Source organism: Rattus norvegicus, chromosome 10 (assembly GCF_036323735.1).
Source record: "Rattus norvegicus strain BN/NHsdMcwi chromosome 10, GRCr8, whole genome shotgun sequence".
Taxonomy (NCBI): domain Eukaryota; kingdom Metazoa; phylum Chordata; class Mammalia; order Rodentia; family Muridae; genus Rattus; species Rattus norvegicus.
The window spans coordinates 7,381,561-7,399,855 of record NC_086028.1 but is presented as its reverse complement, the minus strand read 5'-3'; the positions used below and the strand labels follow the sequence as shown (position 1 = coordinate 7,399,855).

The window sequence follows — 18,295 nt, the reverse complement described above, 5'->3', positions numbered from 1 at the left end:
ACCACATGGTTACCTTGGCTGGAAATTTCCGGCTCTCTCTAGAGCTCTAAGCACCTCTTGACCCCACTCCAGACTCTTCAACTTGTGGTAATAGCCCACCCAAAACCACCCAGTACTACAAAGCAGAACACAGAGAATACAGGGCCGACACAGAGCTGGACATCTTCATTCCTACCATCTAGGTCTACCTACACGATACCACCTCCTCTCAACCCATCTAAATCCATTCAGAATATGACTTAACACAGAGTATCTAACAAAAGAGGGTTGGTGTACAGCTGAGTATTAAAGTCCTTGCTTAGAGCACTCATGAGGCTGTGTTCAATCTCCAATACCACAGAAAGGGGGAGAAAGAAGGTGGGGGAGGAGATTTTGAAGGATAGGGGCACAGAAATAGAGGGAGTAAGGGGGAGGTTAGGGGAGGGTTAGATTATTCTGCATATATATCTTAGACTGATATTACTTAATAGACAACCCCACTCATTTGAGGGGTAACTGAGCTATGCCGATACTGGTGTGGAAGTCTTCATTCACCTTCTTGCCCAAGCCTGTAGTTCCCAGCCATGTCTCATGGCTCTGTAGCCCAGCGAGTCTAGGGGGCTAGAGAGGGAAGGTTCTGTCGTCCACAGCGGAGTGAATGCATAGAATCCCCAGGAGCTGTACACCCCAACATTCTTTTTTTTTTTTAAAGCATCCTGCAAAATTCTTGTTTTTAAGGACAAAAAAAGCCAACAACTTTATCAACTGAGACAAGATAAAGTGAAGACGTAGCAGTACGAGGATATTTATGGGAACACTAGTGAGGCCACAAACACAGCTTTAAGTCTGGTGAGCAGAGCTGTAGATAGTAAGGTCAATTCTTCATCTGTGAATTGATGGAGAGTTTAACCTAAGGAAGAGCAACGTAAGGGATAAAGGGAATTCCTTCTAACAACTCTGAAACTTCTCTGCAAATATCAATGACTCCAAATTTTGTAAATTATTAAGTCCTCAGGCCTAAGAAGCAAGGAAAAGGTCTCTCTCTCTCTCTCTCTCTCTCTCTCTCTCTCTCTCTCTCTCACACACACACACACACACACACACACACACACTCTCTCTCTCTCTCTCTCTCTCTCTCTCTCTCACTCACTCCTGTGTGGGGGTGGTATACAGGCCTTGCCAAGTACACGAATAGTTCAGAGACAGACTTGAGTTGATCTTTTTCTTCTCACTGTGTGGGACTCAGGATCAAATAAACTCAGGCAAGGCTTGAGAGCAAATACCTTCTTCACCCACTGAAGCATCTCCATGACTCCCTGACAGTGTCCCACAGTGAGCAAGTAAGTGTACTAGAAGGGAACAGATGCCAGGAGTATGGAGTCAAGGGGAAGCCTTGAGTATGTGGGGTCCTCAGGGAAATGTGTGTTGACATTCACTGGCCACATAGCCTCAGGCTCATGGAAAATGTTGAAGCGCCCACACCTTACCACTAGTGAGGTAAGAGGGGACTGCAAAGCTCCCCAGCTTTCCTCTGGTCCACAGAGATCTTGATAGTGTATGCAGAAATGCCCCAAATATCCATCGGGTTTACAGCCCAAGGTCTGTTCCCCAGCAAGATTAGCTAAGACAGCTTCCTTGGCATTCAGCTGTATAACCTGCCTCCCTGATTCAGCTGTATATATGTATGCACATATGTATGCACGTATGTGTGCATGTGCACATGTACGTACATACATATATGCATGTGTACCTTCCTGTGTATAGTGCCTCTCTGAATATATTAAACTGTATATAGTACACTGAGCTTTTGAGATGCTGCTACTCCCCCCCAGAGCACCCAGTCCACCTGATCTTAGCTTTTCTGTGTCTGTGTGTCTATTAGGGCTCAGTTGGTAGAATGCTTGCCAAGTGTACAGGGAGGCCGGGTTTCGTATTTTGGATTCACAGTTTGGTAGTGGGCAGTGGCCAGCACTAGGCGGGGAAGACAAAGGAAAATGAGGAACCTGAGGCCAGCTAGACTATGAGAGTTCCATCTCAAACTGCAAACAATGCAGAGACTGACTGTGTACTCCTCTCTTGGCTTCCTCTACTGCAAATAGCAAAAACTAGGTCCTCCTCCATGTGGTCCAGAAGTAATCTACTCACCCTAAACATAACTCTCAGCATTGACTTATTGTCTGATTCTCTAGGATTTTATCACACCAGTAGATCTGTACGCCATTACCAAAGAAAGCAGAAAAGATAAATTTCAACAGAAGGGTCCTTTAAAGATTAGTTGTGTATGTGTACTCCCCTTCCCCATCAGAGGGCATCAGACACCTGGAGCTAAAGACACACAAAACTGGTTGTGACCTGGACAAAGTGGAAACCAGGAGGCAAACTCAGGTTCTCTGGAGGGGCAGCAAGCACTCTTAACTGCTGAGCAACTTCTCCACCCTATCCGTTCTTTTAGAACCATAACCTGGCAATAATTAATCTCTTTGATTTTTACAGTGGGCATAGTGGTGCACACCTTTAGCCCCAGCACTCTGGAGGCAGAAGCAGCCCAAGTTCTGGGAGTTCGAGGCCAGCCTGGTCTACATAGTGAGTTCCAGGATGGCCAGGGATGTGTAATAAGACTCTGTCTCCAGGGAGAGTATATTGGGGGGTGTGGGGGTGTGTCCGCTGTCCTCTCTGACATTTAACAGTGTTTCATAAATGCTCTACACTATGCAACAATGTTTCTTCTCCCTGCCAGAAGGGATGAAAAGAATACAGTGAGACCTTTCTGCTCATCTGTAGGAGTTTTACAAATAAAGCTTCCCAGGGTATTTCTGTTCAGATCTATTATTTTTTATTTTATTTTTTTATTTTCAGATTTTGAAAGATGACAGTTCCTCTGTCCTCCAAGCTCTCATGTTTGCACACGCAAAAATGGCAGTGAGCACTTTTCTCACAAAAACAGCACTCTTATACCACACAGATCAATCAGCCATTGGGTGGAGATGCAGGCGAATGCTTATTCTAAGGACAAGGTTAGCTGGCTTTTCTGCGTTAGAAGTTTATGGTATCCTATTTTGATTTTTGGCCACTTAGAATGATGCAACACACAACCTGGTCTTGTACTTTAGTCCCTGGTGAGAATTACCACAGCAGGTGGAAAAGTGTAAGGCACAGAAGGAAAAGGAATACAAAAGACAGGCAAGGCAGGAAGGATCACGAAGGACTCTGAAGAACAAGGTGAACTCAATCACCTTCTAAGAGCTCTCTCTTCCAGCAGGTTCTCCAGTGGATGGAAAGGAAGCCACTATGGTGCTGACAAGAGTCCATAATCAAAAATGAAGTTAGTACTCAGTGCTTGGACCTCTGTCTTGGCCATCAAAAGCAAGAGATCGGGGTTTTGGGATTTTAGCTCAGTGGTAGAGCGCTTGCCTAGCAACTGCAAGGCCCTGGGTTCGGTCCCCAGCTCCGGGGGGGGGGGGGGGGGGGGGAGCAAGAGATTCCTTCTAAGACACTAGTTCTGCAAAAGTCTAGATGAAAACTGACTAGCTCCTCCCCATCCCCCCACCCCTGGTGAACCTCATTGAAGTATGTGCCAGTCAGGCTATGAATTCCTTTTGAGAGCTCACTGGCAAGAAGACTGTCTCAACTGACCTCACGAAGCTAAAGTGGTCTGAATTGGGTTTTGCACTGGTTACGTAGCTCCAGGCACCTGTCTGATAAAAATAGGAAGCCCACTTCAGGGGCCACTGCCCACACAGGTTTAAAGGCAGTGGACCCTGAAAGCTAGAAATAGATCCCATTCTACAGAACAACATCTCTTTGGTCTAAAAGAGCCCTGATTTAAATTAGTTACATGAAAATGAAGCCCCAAGGAAAGACACATGTAATTTGTACTCCTTAAATAAAACTGGGGCTTTCAGTTTAGCATTATCATGTAGAAATCTGTTCCCTGGAGATCTTTATTCTAATGTGTCTTCCGAACTCTGGTCTGAATACTGCAATGAGAACTGGGGAGAGCAGAGTACCAAGGAGCTGCTGACTATGCCCGCACTGCACTGCTTTTCTGCAAGTATTCCCTTCACAAAACGAAGTCTGCTAAACTGTGGTGTGCACCAACTGCTATGGAGGCGAGAGGGATCATAGTATGCATAAAAACAGGCACATAGGAGTGCGAGGCATCGCCTGCAGCAGCAAGGAGTGGCCAGGGGAAAAGGATGCCTAGTAGCACACAAGCTGTCCTTGTATAGACAGGGCATGAATACCCTGAAGGACATATCCACGGCTTTATAAGGCCACGCATGCACGCATGCACGCACGCACAGAGTAACATCAATACCAAAAGCACAACTGAAATATTAGACCCTCCCTGGGTAGCCCTGCGGCTCAGGACAGGAGGCACAGCAGACATGCAGGGCTATCTGTGACTCAGAAGGTCTGTCTATAACACCTTGAATCAGCAACCTCCTTCCTTTCATACCTAGCTTCCTTTCTGTTTTTTTTTAAAGATTTATTTATTTATTATATATAAGTACACTGTAGCTGTCTTCAGATATACCAGAAGAGGGCATCAGATCTCTTTACAGATGGTTGTGAGCCACCATGTGGTTGCTGGGAATTGAACTCATGACCTCTGGAAGAGCAGTCGGGTGCTCTTAACCGCTGAGCCATCTCTCCAGCCCATTTTTTTTTCCCCCGGAGCTGGGGACCGAACCCAGGGCCTTGCGCTTCCTAGGCAAGGGCTCTACCACTGAGCTAAATCCCCAACCCGCTTCCTTTCAAAGTCTCTCAAAGATAGGCCAGTTTAAAGGGTGAAGTTAGAGTAAAACGGATATAACAAAATTTTCCAACAAGAGGCTGGAGAGATGGCTCAGTGATTAAGAGCACTCACTGCTCTTCCAGAGGTCCTGAGTTCAATTCCCAGCAACCACATGGTGGCTCACAACCATCTGTAATGGGATCTGATGCCCTCTTCTGGTGTGTCGCAGGATAGTGTACCTCACGTATATAAATTAAATCTTAAAAAACAGAAACTTGGGGTTGGGGATTTAGCTCAGTGGTAGAGCGCTTGCCTAGCAAGCGCAAGGCCCTGAGTTCGGTCCCCAGCTCCGGAAACAAACAAACAAACAAACAAAAAAAAAAAAAAACAGAAACTTTCCAACAAAAGGACGTATAATACAGATACTCTTGGGGGCTGAAGCAGGAGGATGAGCGACACAGAAGACCAATCTTTAGAAAAAGCTTACAGCCAGATACGGTGGTGCACTCCTTTAATCCCAGCACTTGGGAGGAAGAGTTCTAGGCCAGTCTGGTCCACAAAGCAAGTTCCAGGACAGGCAAGGTTATACAGTGAGACCTTTTCTCAATCAATTTTCCGGAATATAACGGGTACTTCCCAACATTCACTGTAACTTGGACATCACTGGACACATCTAAGCAAGAACTCAATCCCAGCAGATGGATTAAGCTGGCGCTGCAATAAAGCTGTGCTGACACTGTGTTCTGTGTCTGCACTCCCCTTTATCCCGACACAATACGGTTAACAACATTTGAAAAAACTCAAATTTCCATCGCCAAAAAGAGGCCTTGCATAGCTATGTGTGTGATTAGATTCTTAGCGGTCTTTTTAACCCTTAAACCACAGTCCTTTTGTCACAATATAAACGGGAAACTGGATGCTGTGGCATGTGCTTGTCCCAGGTTAGTGCTACAGGTTCAAATCCTACCCCAGTCTACATGACAAGACCTTGTTTCAAAATTTAAAGTGTAAAGCCAAGTTTGTTTTCATCATTAGCAGCAAGAAGAGGTGCTTACAGTAGGGACTGCTAAGAGACTGTACCCACTTCATGAGCTGCATGAGTGCATCCCCAAGGACAGGGTCTAAGCTCATTTCCCTCTCCCTTTGCTTCTCAGAGCTTGGCACAAGGGAAGAGAACCAATTCCATAAATTTGCCCTCTGACCTCCACATGGGTGCCACAATATGCACACTCACACACTAATAATTTTGGAAAATACAAAACAGTCAGGTAAAGTGGCACACACCTTTAATCCCATTAACAAGGCAGAAGCAGATCTCTATGAGTTCAAGGCCAGCCTGGTCTTCATACAAGAGTCACACAAATAGATAAATAGCCAAAAGGAAAACAGCAACAACCAACCACAAAAGGGTTTAGGAATGTTCCTCACTCATTTCGTTGGCTTAATGAAACATTCTCATGTGAGTTCACGTAACCAGTAGAGGTAAGGACTTCACAGGATCTACCCTATATACTCTGAAGAGAGGTGCTTTTCTAAGCTGGCATACACATGCCAAGTACTACATATTTTTATTTTAAGCAGTGGCCCACAGTCAGTTTCTAGAGGGTTGTGAGATGGCAGGTTTGCTCGGCCTACACATGGCACAGAGAAGTACCAAGTGTTCTCTTTAGTGAGGCCTCCTTAACCTTTTCTGAAGGTGCCATGGGCAGGTGGCAGAAGAGTCAATTTACTACCCGAATACCTGTGGCTACATCTGGGGTGTAATTACTCCACAGCCATTCAGTACTCTGGAAGCAACATGCCAGTTTATCAAGAACAGACCCTCCCAGGTAGCATATTCTGGGGCTGATGCCTAATAGAAGGTTTGGCTTTTCCAGCACAGAATGTGAAGCAGCATTAGCCACTGGTATGGGATCAGAACCAAGGATCCAGATGTTTACTAGGCAGCAGCAAGCCTAAGTAAGAACCACACAGAACTCTCCTCCATAATATTTCATCATCAGTCACCCAAAAATTAAGGTCCACCCATCAGCTTGAAACTAGAACAGCACACAGGATGGCTCCCCGATTTCAAACATCAATGGATTTGAAGCAACTGTCAGTCAGATAGCATGAGCTGTTTGACAGGACATCTGGGTATCTATCTACCAATAACTGTGTCACAGCAGTGATCTCCACCCCTCACCTCAGGGGTTGAGCAAGAATTAAGAATTCAGTTTAAAAAAAAAAAAAAAAAAACAAGGAAGGGTGGGTCTGCTGGGTGCATAGTCCCAGCTCCTACAACAGACCCTTCCTTCTAGTGCAAGCACTCTGGTTCCCAGGACAGGGCTTCTCCTGGGCATCCCTCTTCCCTTTCTGTTTGGGTCATTGCTAGTCTAGCCTGAGCACCCAACACCTTGTTCCAGCCCAGGGCAGTATACTGTCCTAAGAAACTCTGTACATGACTTTCCAATAAGAAGCTTCAATTCTCAGCGTCTGCCACACACTTCTGCTGGCCATGCTAAGTCTAGCCTGTGCATGATGCTTGAAAACCAACCTTCTTCCAAGTTTCTAAAGTCGGAATCAGTTCAGAGCAAGTATAAGTAGGTGAAATGGAACACTTGCCACTGTGAAGAAATGCTGTTACATACACCTGTTCTCCAGAGTTCTCCTACTTGGAGAATAAGCAGAAGTATTTATTGTTCCTCTGCAAACCACTAGGGACAGTAACAGAAGCAAACTTAGGAGACATGGAGCCTTCAGCACACCTTACAGATGGTCTAGAAAAGCCCTGGTAGGCTCTGAGGGGGCAGGAAAGGCTTGTTCCCCTATATAACTTCCAATAAAAGGCAATGAAACAGTCAGCAGCTACCATATAAACATAACTGCTTATGGCTTTTGCACCCTCTTTCATAACAAGTGTCCTGCCAGCCACCAGCTTTCTGCACAGACCTAAGTACCTTAAAAACTGTAGTTCTTGCTTATCTCTGGATATCCGAAGGAATTGAGATGGTTATTTTCCAAGCAAACAATCCAGGGGCATACAAATGGCTGGATAATGGCAGGCAGAGCACAAGATCCCAGTGGTCCCTTTCCAAGGGCTATGACTGAGATGACTGCAAAGCTCTTTAGGAGCAATGACATCCAAATGGCTCGTGGTCTTGTTTGGTTTTATGGGAGACAAGTGGAAATTTTAAAACGAAGCCCATAATTACCCAGAACTTGTGATTCTCCTGCCTCTGCCTCCCAAATGCTAGACAGGACCACAAGTGCCACCTGCCCAGCTATGATTGGTGTTATGAACCACTTTCCTTCCTTTTCACGGGGCAGGTTTAACAGTCCCAGAGGTAGCCAGTTTGGCCGTAACAGACCATGATGAGAGCTATTGCCAAAGTCCCAAGGGTCCCATTTAAGATAGTGTCTGGAAAACCTGGTAATTGAATGTGGGAACCCAGCAAAGAACTTAAGGCTTCCTCCTGAGTCTAGAGGTCTGGTGCTCTGTCTTCCCTGCTGCCACCACTCAATCACTAGGAGTTAACACTACAAACATGAAGCAGCTGTGTGCTGAGGCACCCTGCTTATCCCAGCACGAAGGAGGCAGCCACAAAACTTGCAGGAGTTTCAAAAGCCCAGACTGTGCTACAATTAGAGCCTGCCTCAAGGCAGTGGCAATGAGTAAAGCAGCATCTAGTGACTGGACCTCCAAAACAAGGGTCCCCAGTCCTGCCATTCACTTAGTTTTCTATTACATACCCTACTACAGGACATCAATACCAACAGTTAACTAGTCATTAACCTAGAGTCCCAGCACTTGGGAGGTAAAGGCCGGAAGAGCAAAAGCTTACTCAAGACTTGTCTCAGCTGCATGAAACTCGGCATAGGAAAATCTGGGGATGTAACTCAGTCAGACTGTCTGTCCGGCTTGCAGGAAAACCTGGAGTTGGTTCCCAACACTACATAAAGAATAAGACTGGTTCATTCAGGGGTTCAGGAGTAACAACACCTAAACTGATACTGTTACTCCCTACCCCCACTCTGCCAAGATATAATTACAAACAGGCATTTCTGCATACATTGCCTGTGGTGTTTCCTCACCTCAACTCCAAGTCTGCCCACATAGCTTCAATACTGCACATCTGTGGCTCTATCTTGTCCCCTGTCCTTGACATGCCTGGTGACACTGGTTTCAGCACAACCTTGGCAGATTTGCACGACCTCTTTTTCCTAGGACGTAGAAACTTAAGCAACAGGCAGCCGTCACACGGTAACGAAATGCAGATTTTCAATAAAACCCTAGCCAATTCTGCTGCAGGAGTACCCAACTGTGAACTAACCTGCTGACCTGTCTGCCTGAAAAACTAATTCTGCAGATAAAACATAAAAAGTAAAGGTAGGGGTGCACTTTCTCCCCTATCTGTGTTCTTATCCCTGGACTGTGGGGTAGAAAGTAACCGGCAGGCAGGCAGGCAGGCAGGCAGGCGGGCGGGCGACTGGTAGCACGTGGGCTGAAAGGAGCAACTCTGCACAGCAAACCTGACTGGCTAGCATCTGCGAGATACGCTTCTGGGCCTGGACTAATTTCTCCTCTACTGATTCTCTGAGGTGATGCTCACTCTGATCTCCATCAAGAATTCTTCCACTGGTGCTGGAGAAATGGCTCAGAGGAATAAGAACACTGGCTCCTCTTCTGGAGGAGCTGGGTTCAATTCCCACCATCCACATGGTGGCTCACAGCTGTCTCTAACTCTAGTTCCAAAGGATCTGGCATGGAAACATACATGCAGGCAAAACACCAATGCATAGGAATGTGACTAACCTCACAGGATCAGTCCACTGGGTACCATCTACACGGAGTCTGTCTTATGTGCAAAATTACATGACCAGGCTATGGTGGTGGGCATGTGCAAAAACTCACCTTCCTTTCATAAACATGCAAAGAAAAAGATGTCTTGAATTTCCCATTTACCAACACAGACATGAAATGAGCCCACCACTACCAAACCCCTCAGAGTTGGGGGACAACTCTACTGAAGCTGCAGTGGTCACAAGATTTGCTCCTGACAGCAAGATTCTGTGCACTTACTCGGCTCTCAGACACCACACTCTGAAAGAAACAGTGCTCAAGGGCCACCCCAGGAAACAGCACATTCTCCTGTGAGGGCTATACTGTGGGGCACAAGCAAAGCCTCAGAGAAGCTTGTGTGCCCTCAACAGAACATACAGACCAGATGTCACCAGTCTTAGGTGTAAGCCACCTCTTCAGATAATGGGCCAGTGAAACTAGACAATAAACAAACTGTTAAATTCACCCCCCAGTCAGATCTACTAGGTAGAGACCTGCCTCACCTCCCAAACAAGAAGACAAGTTGCCTTTCAGGCCTTGCAAACTACAGGCCTCTGGTTACCACACCAGTAAACCAGCCCTCATTTTCTCTCTCCCAATACTTCTTCCTTCCTAACTTTCCTTACCACTCATAACAACATCTTAAAAATAACCAATTCTCTAGTGGATGTACAAGCGCTGTGCAGTTAATCAGAAACAAATATAACTCCAATAGAGTGAGGCAGGACAGCAGACCAACCCTGACCTATCGAGAGGAGGGGAAACTACAACCAACAGAACCAGTCTCCCAGCCTCCCTCTCTACCGAAACCACCCTGCCCCAGAGGGCAGGCAGACAGGATACACCTCACAAAGCCTTCCTTCCCAAGTTATTCAGAACTCTGACCCCCTCCAGCTGCTGGCTTTACCAAATCCAGGCACCACAACGGATGGTGCAAACCATTAGCTCGTACAGATCCCATCCAAAGCCTGGCTTGTGAGGCCTACTTACCAAAACTGGTAACTCTCAATTCAGCTATTCTGGATTTTGGAAGAAGTAATCTATTCTCCCTGACCCCAATCGACAACAGCACAGTACCCTATTTGAGGAGTGCAAGACTGAAATAAAACTGCCTAACTCCACACACCCCTACCTGTGGCCACCCAAAGCACTATTAGCTCAGATGCCCACAGCCCTGAAAGACTGCATTTTCTAGAGAATTAAAGCCATAACCTGCATTAAACACTAAAACTATATTAACTCACACAGGAACGAAAGCCTCATGAGAAAATTCCGGGATGCACACATGAAGCCCAGGCAGGACATTACGGAGTAAAAACTTGTGAAAGCCTCCACCACTAGCATACATTTGGACATGGACATTTTTCCAGATCCAGTCTGTATCAGAAATACACAGTCCAGCAATGTCCAATTTTACTCTCAGCAGGTCACAAAGCCCTTGAGGAGTAGGGGATGACTTGGAAGGGAAACAGGGATGCTCATGTTCCCAGTTTGTATTCCACCTGAGGCCATTAGAAAAGGAAGCAAATGCAAATACTTGAGATGGGCAGGGAGCATAGCATAAAAGGAATACCCTGACCTCTCCGCAATGAGTGCCATCAGCCATTTGGTTTAATCGCACATGCCAGACACTATGAAATTACTGACTTGCTGAGGCCAAGAGAAACAACAGTCTGGTCCTTGGCATGAACTCTGCTTCCCCCTCCCCATTGCTACCATTGACAAGACCCACGGGATAGGGCCTTTTTCATCCGCTGCATGGTCAAGCAATTGTTTGATATCCACTGATCAGCATCAAGTTATTCACCGGGGGGTCATGGGTCAGTACTCCTATCACACTGCACAGAACAAACAGAGTTTACCAACTTCTTAAGGACCTCCATTCATTTATGAAAGCTACTATCCCTTGCCGAAGGTAAAGTGAGAACAAGACACTTTATGGTCCATTCTTGCCTCTCACTGGGATTCCTGCCTCCCTGACCCCTTTAAGGCAGGTAAGGGAGCATACTGTTTTCATTTGCTTTAAGTACCAAGTCAAAAAAAAAAGTACTAGCCAATGACTACAGCGTGGGATCCAGAAGCGAGTCCCTTCCCTCGACTGCACTTTCACACCAAACCCTGAAAGACAAGCTCTCTTATCTACAAACAGTATAAAATTAAGTATTCCTGCAGCTCGGGCAGAAAACGTAGCTACCTCTAGAAGCTAGTCTGATTCTGCTGTAGGCAGCCGTGTGCTGCGGAACTTCCAGTTTCAAGCACACACTTTAGCCGGATGTGGACGGCACCACCTACAGCTAGGTACCCAAACTCCTCCACAAACCCAGGTAACTTATAAACTAGGCGGACCTGAGTGCTCCCTCCCAGTCGGTCCAAAGGCTGAGGGCTGCTGCGCGCCTTGCAGGTGTCTCCGCAATTAAGTGCGACGCCGGGCAGCGCACTTACAAGTTATTGGGGGGAGGATCTCCGGGGCGCGCTCAGAAGCAGGTGCAGATGAACCTGGCGCACCCGCCGCCACCCCCAACCCCGAGCTCAGCCGCCGGGGAGCAGGCCCAACCAGCCTGTCCAAAGCCACACACCCCGGAAAGAGGACGGTCCCCGGGGCCCGCCTCCCAACCTGGGTGCCCGGAGCCAACACACCTCGGTCCTAATTTACGACTCCGGCGCTTTGTGCCCAGCAGCCCGTGCGCTGCACAATGCGCGAACTCGGGGTCCAGGGCCACCCCCCGCCGGGCCGCATGACTGTGCAGCCCCGGCCCGGCAGAAGCGCCGGCTCGACCCGGGCCGAGCGGGAGCCCGGCCTGGTTAAAGATGGCGAGCCCGTCGCGTGGCTCCCGCGGCCGCCCGGACCACAATGAAAGCGCCGGCCCCTCTGCGGGCCTCACCTTCCATCTCCATGTCCTCGGGCTCGCTCAGCTGCTGCTCGCCCGCTTTCTGCTGCTGCTGCTGCTGCTGTTGGTGGTTCATGTCGGCCGCGGCCTGGGCCTCGCCTGCGGCCGGAGGCCCGGGCTGCGGGCCCGGCGGGCGGGCGGCTGCTAGCGGCGGCGGCGGCGGCGGCGGCGGCGGGGCGGCCTCCTCCTCTTCCTCCCGCGCGTCGTCGGCGGCGGCGGCCCCGGGGCGGCCCGCGGCGGGCGGCGGCGGCGGCGGCGGCGGCAGGGAGACGCGCACGTACTTGCTCGCGATTCGCCCAATCTCGGCGCCGAGGCGGGCGGGCGGCCGGCGGGCCGGGCCGGGCGGCCTCCTCGCACGCTGCGGCCGCCGCTGCCGCCGCCGCCGCCGCAAGGCCCGCCTCCCGCCGCCGGGGCCGGGGCTGCGGGGCCGCGGGCCGGCCGGGGGCGGAGGGCGGCCGGGCGGGGGCCGCGGAGTCAGCCCCGCCTCGGGCCGGGCGCGGAAGGCTGGAGGCCCGGCGGGCCGCGGCGAGCCTGCGGACACGGGTGCTGGCTGCGGCTGCGGTGGCTGAGGCTGCGCGGGCGGGTGACGGGCCGGCCGCGCTCGGGGCGCTGAGGCCTCCGCCTCCTCGGCGTCGTCGTCGGGGCTCCGGCAGCGGACGCGGCGCCCAGCGGCTCGGCTCGGCTCAGCTCGCTCTCAAAATGGCGGCGGCGTGAAATGTCACATCCGCATGGGGGGCGAGAGCGGGGCGAGCGAGACGAGGGCGGGCGGCGGGCGGAGCGGGAGGCGGAGCGGAAGGCGGAGCAGGGAGCGGCCCGCCCGCAGCCGCGGAGGAGCACCGGCCCCGCGCGCCCGCCGCCCGCCGCCCGCCCTGCTGGAGCCGGGCGCCCGGGGCTCCGGTAGAGGTGCGGTGCTCGCGGGAACTGGGCCCGACGAGGAGCCCAAGGAGCTGCGCCGTTTTACGGCCCGTAACCGGCCCCAGGTTTCTCACCCGGGCAAATACGTGGGAAACTTAACTCTTTTGCACCCCAAATCCAATAAGGCGAAGTGTAGGTTCTCACCAACCCCAACATTCATTTATTTCCTCTCTAGGAGCCCAAGTTAGCCACGATCGTCCACTCGGAGTCTCGCGTACTCCAGGCTGGCCTGGAACTTGTTTTGGTGCCTGATGAACACCTGATCCTCCTGCCTCTACCCAATCTTTTGAAGTCAAATATTTAGAAAACGAACTTCTCAATACTAGAAATTTGAAGAAGAGAAAATTTGATTTATTCAAGGCTTAAGCACTAGCTGACTTTCGGTGTTCGGGATAGTAGTTTACTAAACATACTTTTAAAAACAACTTTTATAACGGGGGCGGGGCAGGATGCCAGGTATGGTAGTATATGCCTTTAATCCCAGAATTTGGAGGCAGAGGCAGTTGTATCTCTACTAGGGAGTTGGAGGAGGCATGCCAGGACTCCAAGCCAGCCAGGACTCAAACAAATCAACTAAACAAAACATCTTGGCCTGAATGCTTCCCATCAAGAAACCTCTTTCTACCAGACCACATAGGCAACACTTGACTCACCAGACACCAGCCCCTTTCCCCTTCCCAAGGTCCCTCAGACTTGGGTGCAGGGTTGGAGTAGTCGCACTGCAAGTTCTAGCAAATACCACCGAACAACTTGCTTTCACAAAAAATTAATTAGTAAAAATAAAAGAGCCTTTTTAGCACTTTATGACTTGCAAGGAAAATAACCTGCTAGTTGAGGGAAAAGTTAAACAATTTGCTATCTTGCCCAAGGACACCAGCCAACCCAACTTCCTTTTCTGAGTTCAAAACCTAAACAGAGGCCAGCAAAATGGCAGAGTAGGCAAACGTACTCATCACCAAGTCCTATGACCTGAATTCCATCCCCAGGACTCAACTACATGTTGGCCTCTGGTTTCCACTGTGTGTGCCTGCAAAAGCACACACGCTCAAAAATATGTCATGTAATTTTTTTTTTAATTAAAGGGGGAAAAAGCCAAAGTATAAAAAGGAGATGTGGTTCTGGTTGAATATCTTTTCTCTAATGTGCCTGGAATCAGAAGTTTCTCATTTCAGTTTGGATAATTTTTGGCTGTACATAAGGAGATATCTTTGAGAATAGAACCCAAATCAAGATAAAATTCATATGTTTATATATCTGATGCACCTTATACACAGCTTGAAGATAAACTTATACAGTATTTTGTATTTTGACTGCAACTCCATATAAGGTCAGGTATAAAATTTTCCACTCTACTTGGGGCCAGTAAGAAGGCTCAGCAGGTAAAAGCTGTTGACACCACACCTGACCAGTCAGATCCTTGGGCCCCACATAGTAGAAGAAAACTGACTCAAGAAAATAGGCCTCTGACCTCCACAAACGTGCCATGGCACAGGTGGTGGAGCACAAATCCATGAGCACACACACACTCCAGTTCCACTTCTAGCATTCTGTTGTTATTCAAAAGTCTCAGACTTCAGAACATTTAGATGTAGGAGTCTCTGACTAGGGCTATTTAACCTGAATATACTCATGGGGAAATACTACGTAACAGTGAAAAAGAATGAGATACCAATTCATGTTGCCTATAGTAGGAATGATCATGCTCTAAGAAGGCAGATCAAAGGCTACAAATACTTCCATCTCCATTGAGGTCCTTAGAAGGCAAAGAAATTTAACAAAAAGAGAAATAGATTGATCCATGGTTGGTAGAGACTGGCATTGGGGATTGAATGCTGTCTCTGTAAAGCTTTCAAGGAAAGACAGACACAACAAATAGACAGCTCTGGAATGTAATAAAAACACTCTAACACAAGACCATGGTTCACAGACAAGTCTGTGCCTATAGCAGAAGCAACTTCATTGTGCACTTTAAATATGTTTTTATTATGTGTTTGCCCACACGGGAAGGCCAGGAGAGGGCATCAGAGCCTGTGGAGCTGGAGTTACAGGCAGTTGTGAGCTGGCCAATGTGGGTGTTGGGAACTGAACTCATATCCTGTATAAGAGTAGCAATTGCCCATAACCACCAAGCCATTTCTCAGCCCTAACTGTGCATTCTAGCCTTTTTTTCTTAATTGCTCCAAGACTATGATTTAACACTTTAAGAGCCCTTTGGCTTGTTAACCTCTAGAAGTCATTGCTTTCTTTCTCTTGTGTATAGTGTCACAGGGTATCCGTGTGTGTGTGTGTGTGTGTGTGTGTGTGTGTGTGTGTGTTGTGTGTGTGGTGTGTGTGTGTGTGTGTGTGGTGTGTGCGTGTGTGGTGTGTGTGTGTGTGTGTGTGTGTGTGTGTGTGTGTGTGTGTGTGTGTGGCTCACCAGTGAAGCTGTTCTGGAGAGCAAGCCTGACTCACCAGCTTGCTCTGGGGCTCCCCTTCCTTCTGCTGGGGTTACAGGCCAACTGTGCACTATAAATGGGCAAATTATATGGCACATAAATTATTACATCAACAAGCCTACTGTGCTTCCTTGTATAAACATCCCAGGACCTGTGGAAATGGCTCACCATTTTCTTAACCCAGAAAACCCTACACGATTATGCAAATGCAGAGCAAAAATCCCCTTGTTCACTTAAGAACACTCAGGAAACTGCCCAGGCTATGAAGGGTATTGCATATCTGAAATGCCACCAGTGCCACCCTTCTGGTGCTACAATGGTGGGGTTGGTAGGAGCACCAGGTACACAGTGTGGCTGGACTCAGGGTTGGTGACCCAGAAAGCGCTGAACATTTTCTGCCCATGCCTAAAAATGCAGGTGGTAATGCTGAACTTCGGAGTTTGGATGCAGATGCTCCAATCATTGAACAGATCCATGTGAAGGATGGGGCTGCCAGACTCATGGCCAGGCTGGCTCATGCTTGAGCCCCCAGCCACAATGACATGATCCTCACTAAAGAGGAGCAGATTGTTCCAAAGCCAGAATAAAATAAATGCAAATAAAAGTAAAAAGAAACAAACAAAAGTCTACTGAGGTACCTGATTGGCATCTAGTTAGGAGTAACAATTTAGTTCATTAAAAACCTGAGGTCTGGGGCTGGGGATTTAGCTCAGTGGTAGAGCGCTTACCTAGGAAGCACAAGGCCCTGGGTTCGGTCCCCAGCTCCAAAAAAAGAACCCCCCCCTCAAAAAAAAACAAAACAAAACAAAAAAAAAAAAAAAAAAACCTGAGGCCTTTGCTAAGGGTCACATTGAAGTAACGCTGCTCCAGGACAGTCTTTAGGAGTCAGGATGGCTGAAGATATCAAGACTAAAGTCAAGAACTACAAAACCGCCCCCTTTGAGAGCCACTTCCCAAACCAGAACCAGGCTAGGAACTGCGCAGAACTACCTGGACTTCCGCTGCTGTGAGAAGGCAATGACTGCAAAGGGGGGTGATATCTCCATGTGTGAGTGGTACCAGCGTGTGTACAAGTCTCTGCTCCATATCATGGGTCTCAGCCTGGGATGACCGCATAGCAGAAGGCACATGGGAACCTCTGACCCGGCTCCGCCCACCTTGCCTCTGCTCTTTGACCTCCATGGATAGAAAAGGGGGACCTCAGTATATGATGGTCCCTACCCTGGGACCCTGAATCATGATGCAACTACTAATAAACTCACTGGAAAAGTTCAAAAATAAAAAATTTTTAAAAAATTCTGAGTAAAGGGGCTGGAGAGATGCCTCAGCGGTTAAGAGCACTGACTGCTCTTCCAGGGGTCCTGAGTTCAATTCCCAGCAACCACATGGTGGCTCACGACCATCTGTAATAGGATCCGGTTACATCTGGTGTGTCTGAAGACAGCTACAGTATACTTATATAATAAATAAATACATCTTAACCAAAAAAAAAAATCTGAGTAAAAATGGCCGAGCAAGATGGCTCACATATAAAGGCACCTGCTGCTGGCCTCTCTCCCATCCCTACAACCCACATGATAAAGGGAGAGAGAGAACCAACTCCTACAGGTTAGCCTCTGACCTCCATTGGCCTACCAGGTCACCTGGACACCCCCCACCACACGCATGCACAGACACAAAAATAAATAAGAGAATCTTAAGTTGAAGGTATATGGGAGATGTATGTATATGTGGACATCGTGAAAGCTGTGGGTCTGGAAGCCATATATGGTCCATAGACACAAGCCCAAGGCTAGTGAAGAGTCACATAGAACCTCTCTTGGCCCTCACCCGCCCACCTGCTCACTTCCTACATTTCTTCTTATTTTATGTATATGAGCACACTGTCACTGTCTTCAGACACCGCAGAAGAGGGCATCAGATCCCATTGCAGATGGTTGTGAGACTCCATGTGGTTGCTGGGAATTGAACTCAGGACCTCTGGAAGAGCAGCCAGTGCCCATGACCACTGAGCCACCTCTCCAGCCCCCTGCATTACTTTTGGGCTACTTACACTGTTTGCTATAATGTATTACTCCTTTGCACTGTGTGGTATTATTATACAATAGAGCTGGGAAGGGGAATCTAAATTCCAACACTAGTCCTGTGATTAATTACTTGCTTAGCTTGGGCCAGGCTCTGGGTTCAATCCCTAGCAGTGCTAAGGAAATAAAAATTACATATGAAGGCCTTGGGGGATATCATTAAAGTTAGTAAGCTGACTTGAAGAAAGGAAAATAGCCATCGACAACCTTAACTATCTGTGACCCTGTGAGCACCAGACTCCTGCCTGGCAGGTCATACCTCCTGGTGCAGCAGTGGGAGGTGGGTTATGGAGTAACCAACTAGTCCTGACTGGACTGAAAGCTGCACAAGCAGAACTCATGGCTGGTATGGTTAGCTGGGCCCCAAACTTACATGCAAGTGATAGATCCTAAGGGAGAACCAGATAGTATTAGTCTGCTAAAGGGACACAGTA

The 18,295-nt window shown here is 48.4% G+C and overlaps 1 protein-coding gene and 1 pseudogene across 8 annotated transcripts in view; one reads left to right on the top strand and one right to left on the bottom strand.

Annotated features, from left to right (window-relative positions):
* Positions 1-18,295, bottom strand: part of Usp7 (ubiquitin specific peptidase 7) — a 96,511-nt gene that overhangs the window by 32,163 nt on the left and 46,053 nt on the right. For 2 of the 8 annotated variants that reach the window (XM_063269288.1, XM_006245757.5), the window contains exon 1: positions 535-3,375. The exons of 4 other annotated variants lie outside the window; for them this stretch is intronic. In XM_063269288.1, the coding sequence (XP_063125358.1) occupies positions 535-565 (31 nt within the window). In that variant the 5' untranslated portion in view covers positions 566-3,375. Of the gene's footprint in view, positions 1-534; positions 3,376-12,421; positions 13,120-18,295 lie in introns of those variants that run through there. 2 more of the 8 variants (XM_063269287.1, NM_001024790.2) reach the window with 2 other exon arrangements.
* Positions 16,570-17,034, top strand: LOC108352056 (cytochrome c oxidase subunit 6B1 pseudogene; annotated as a pseudogene).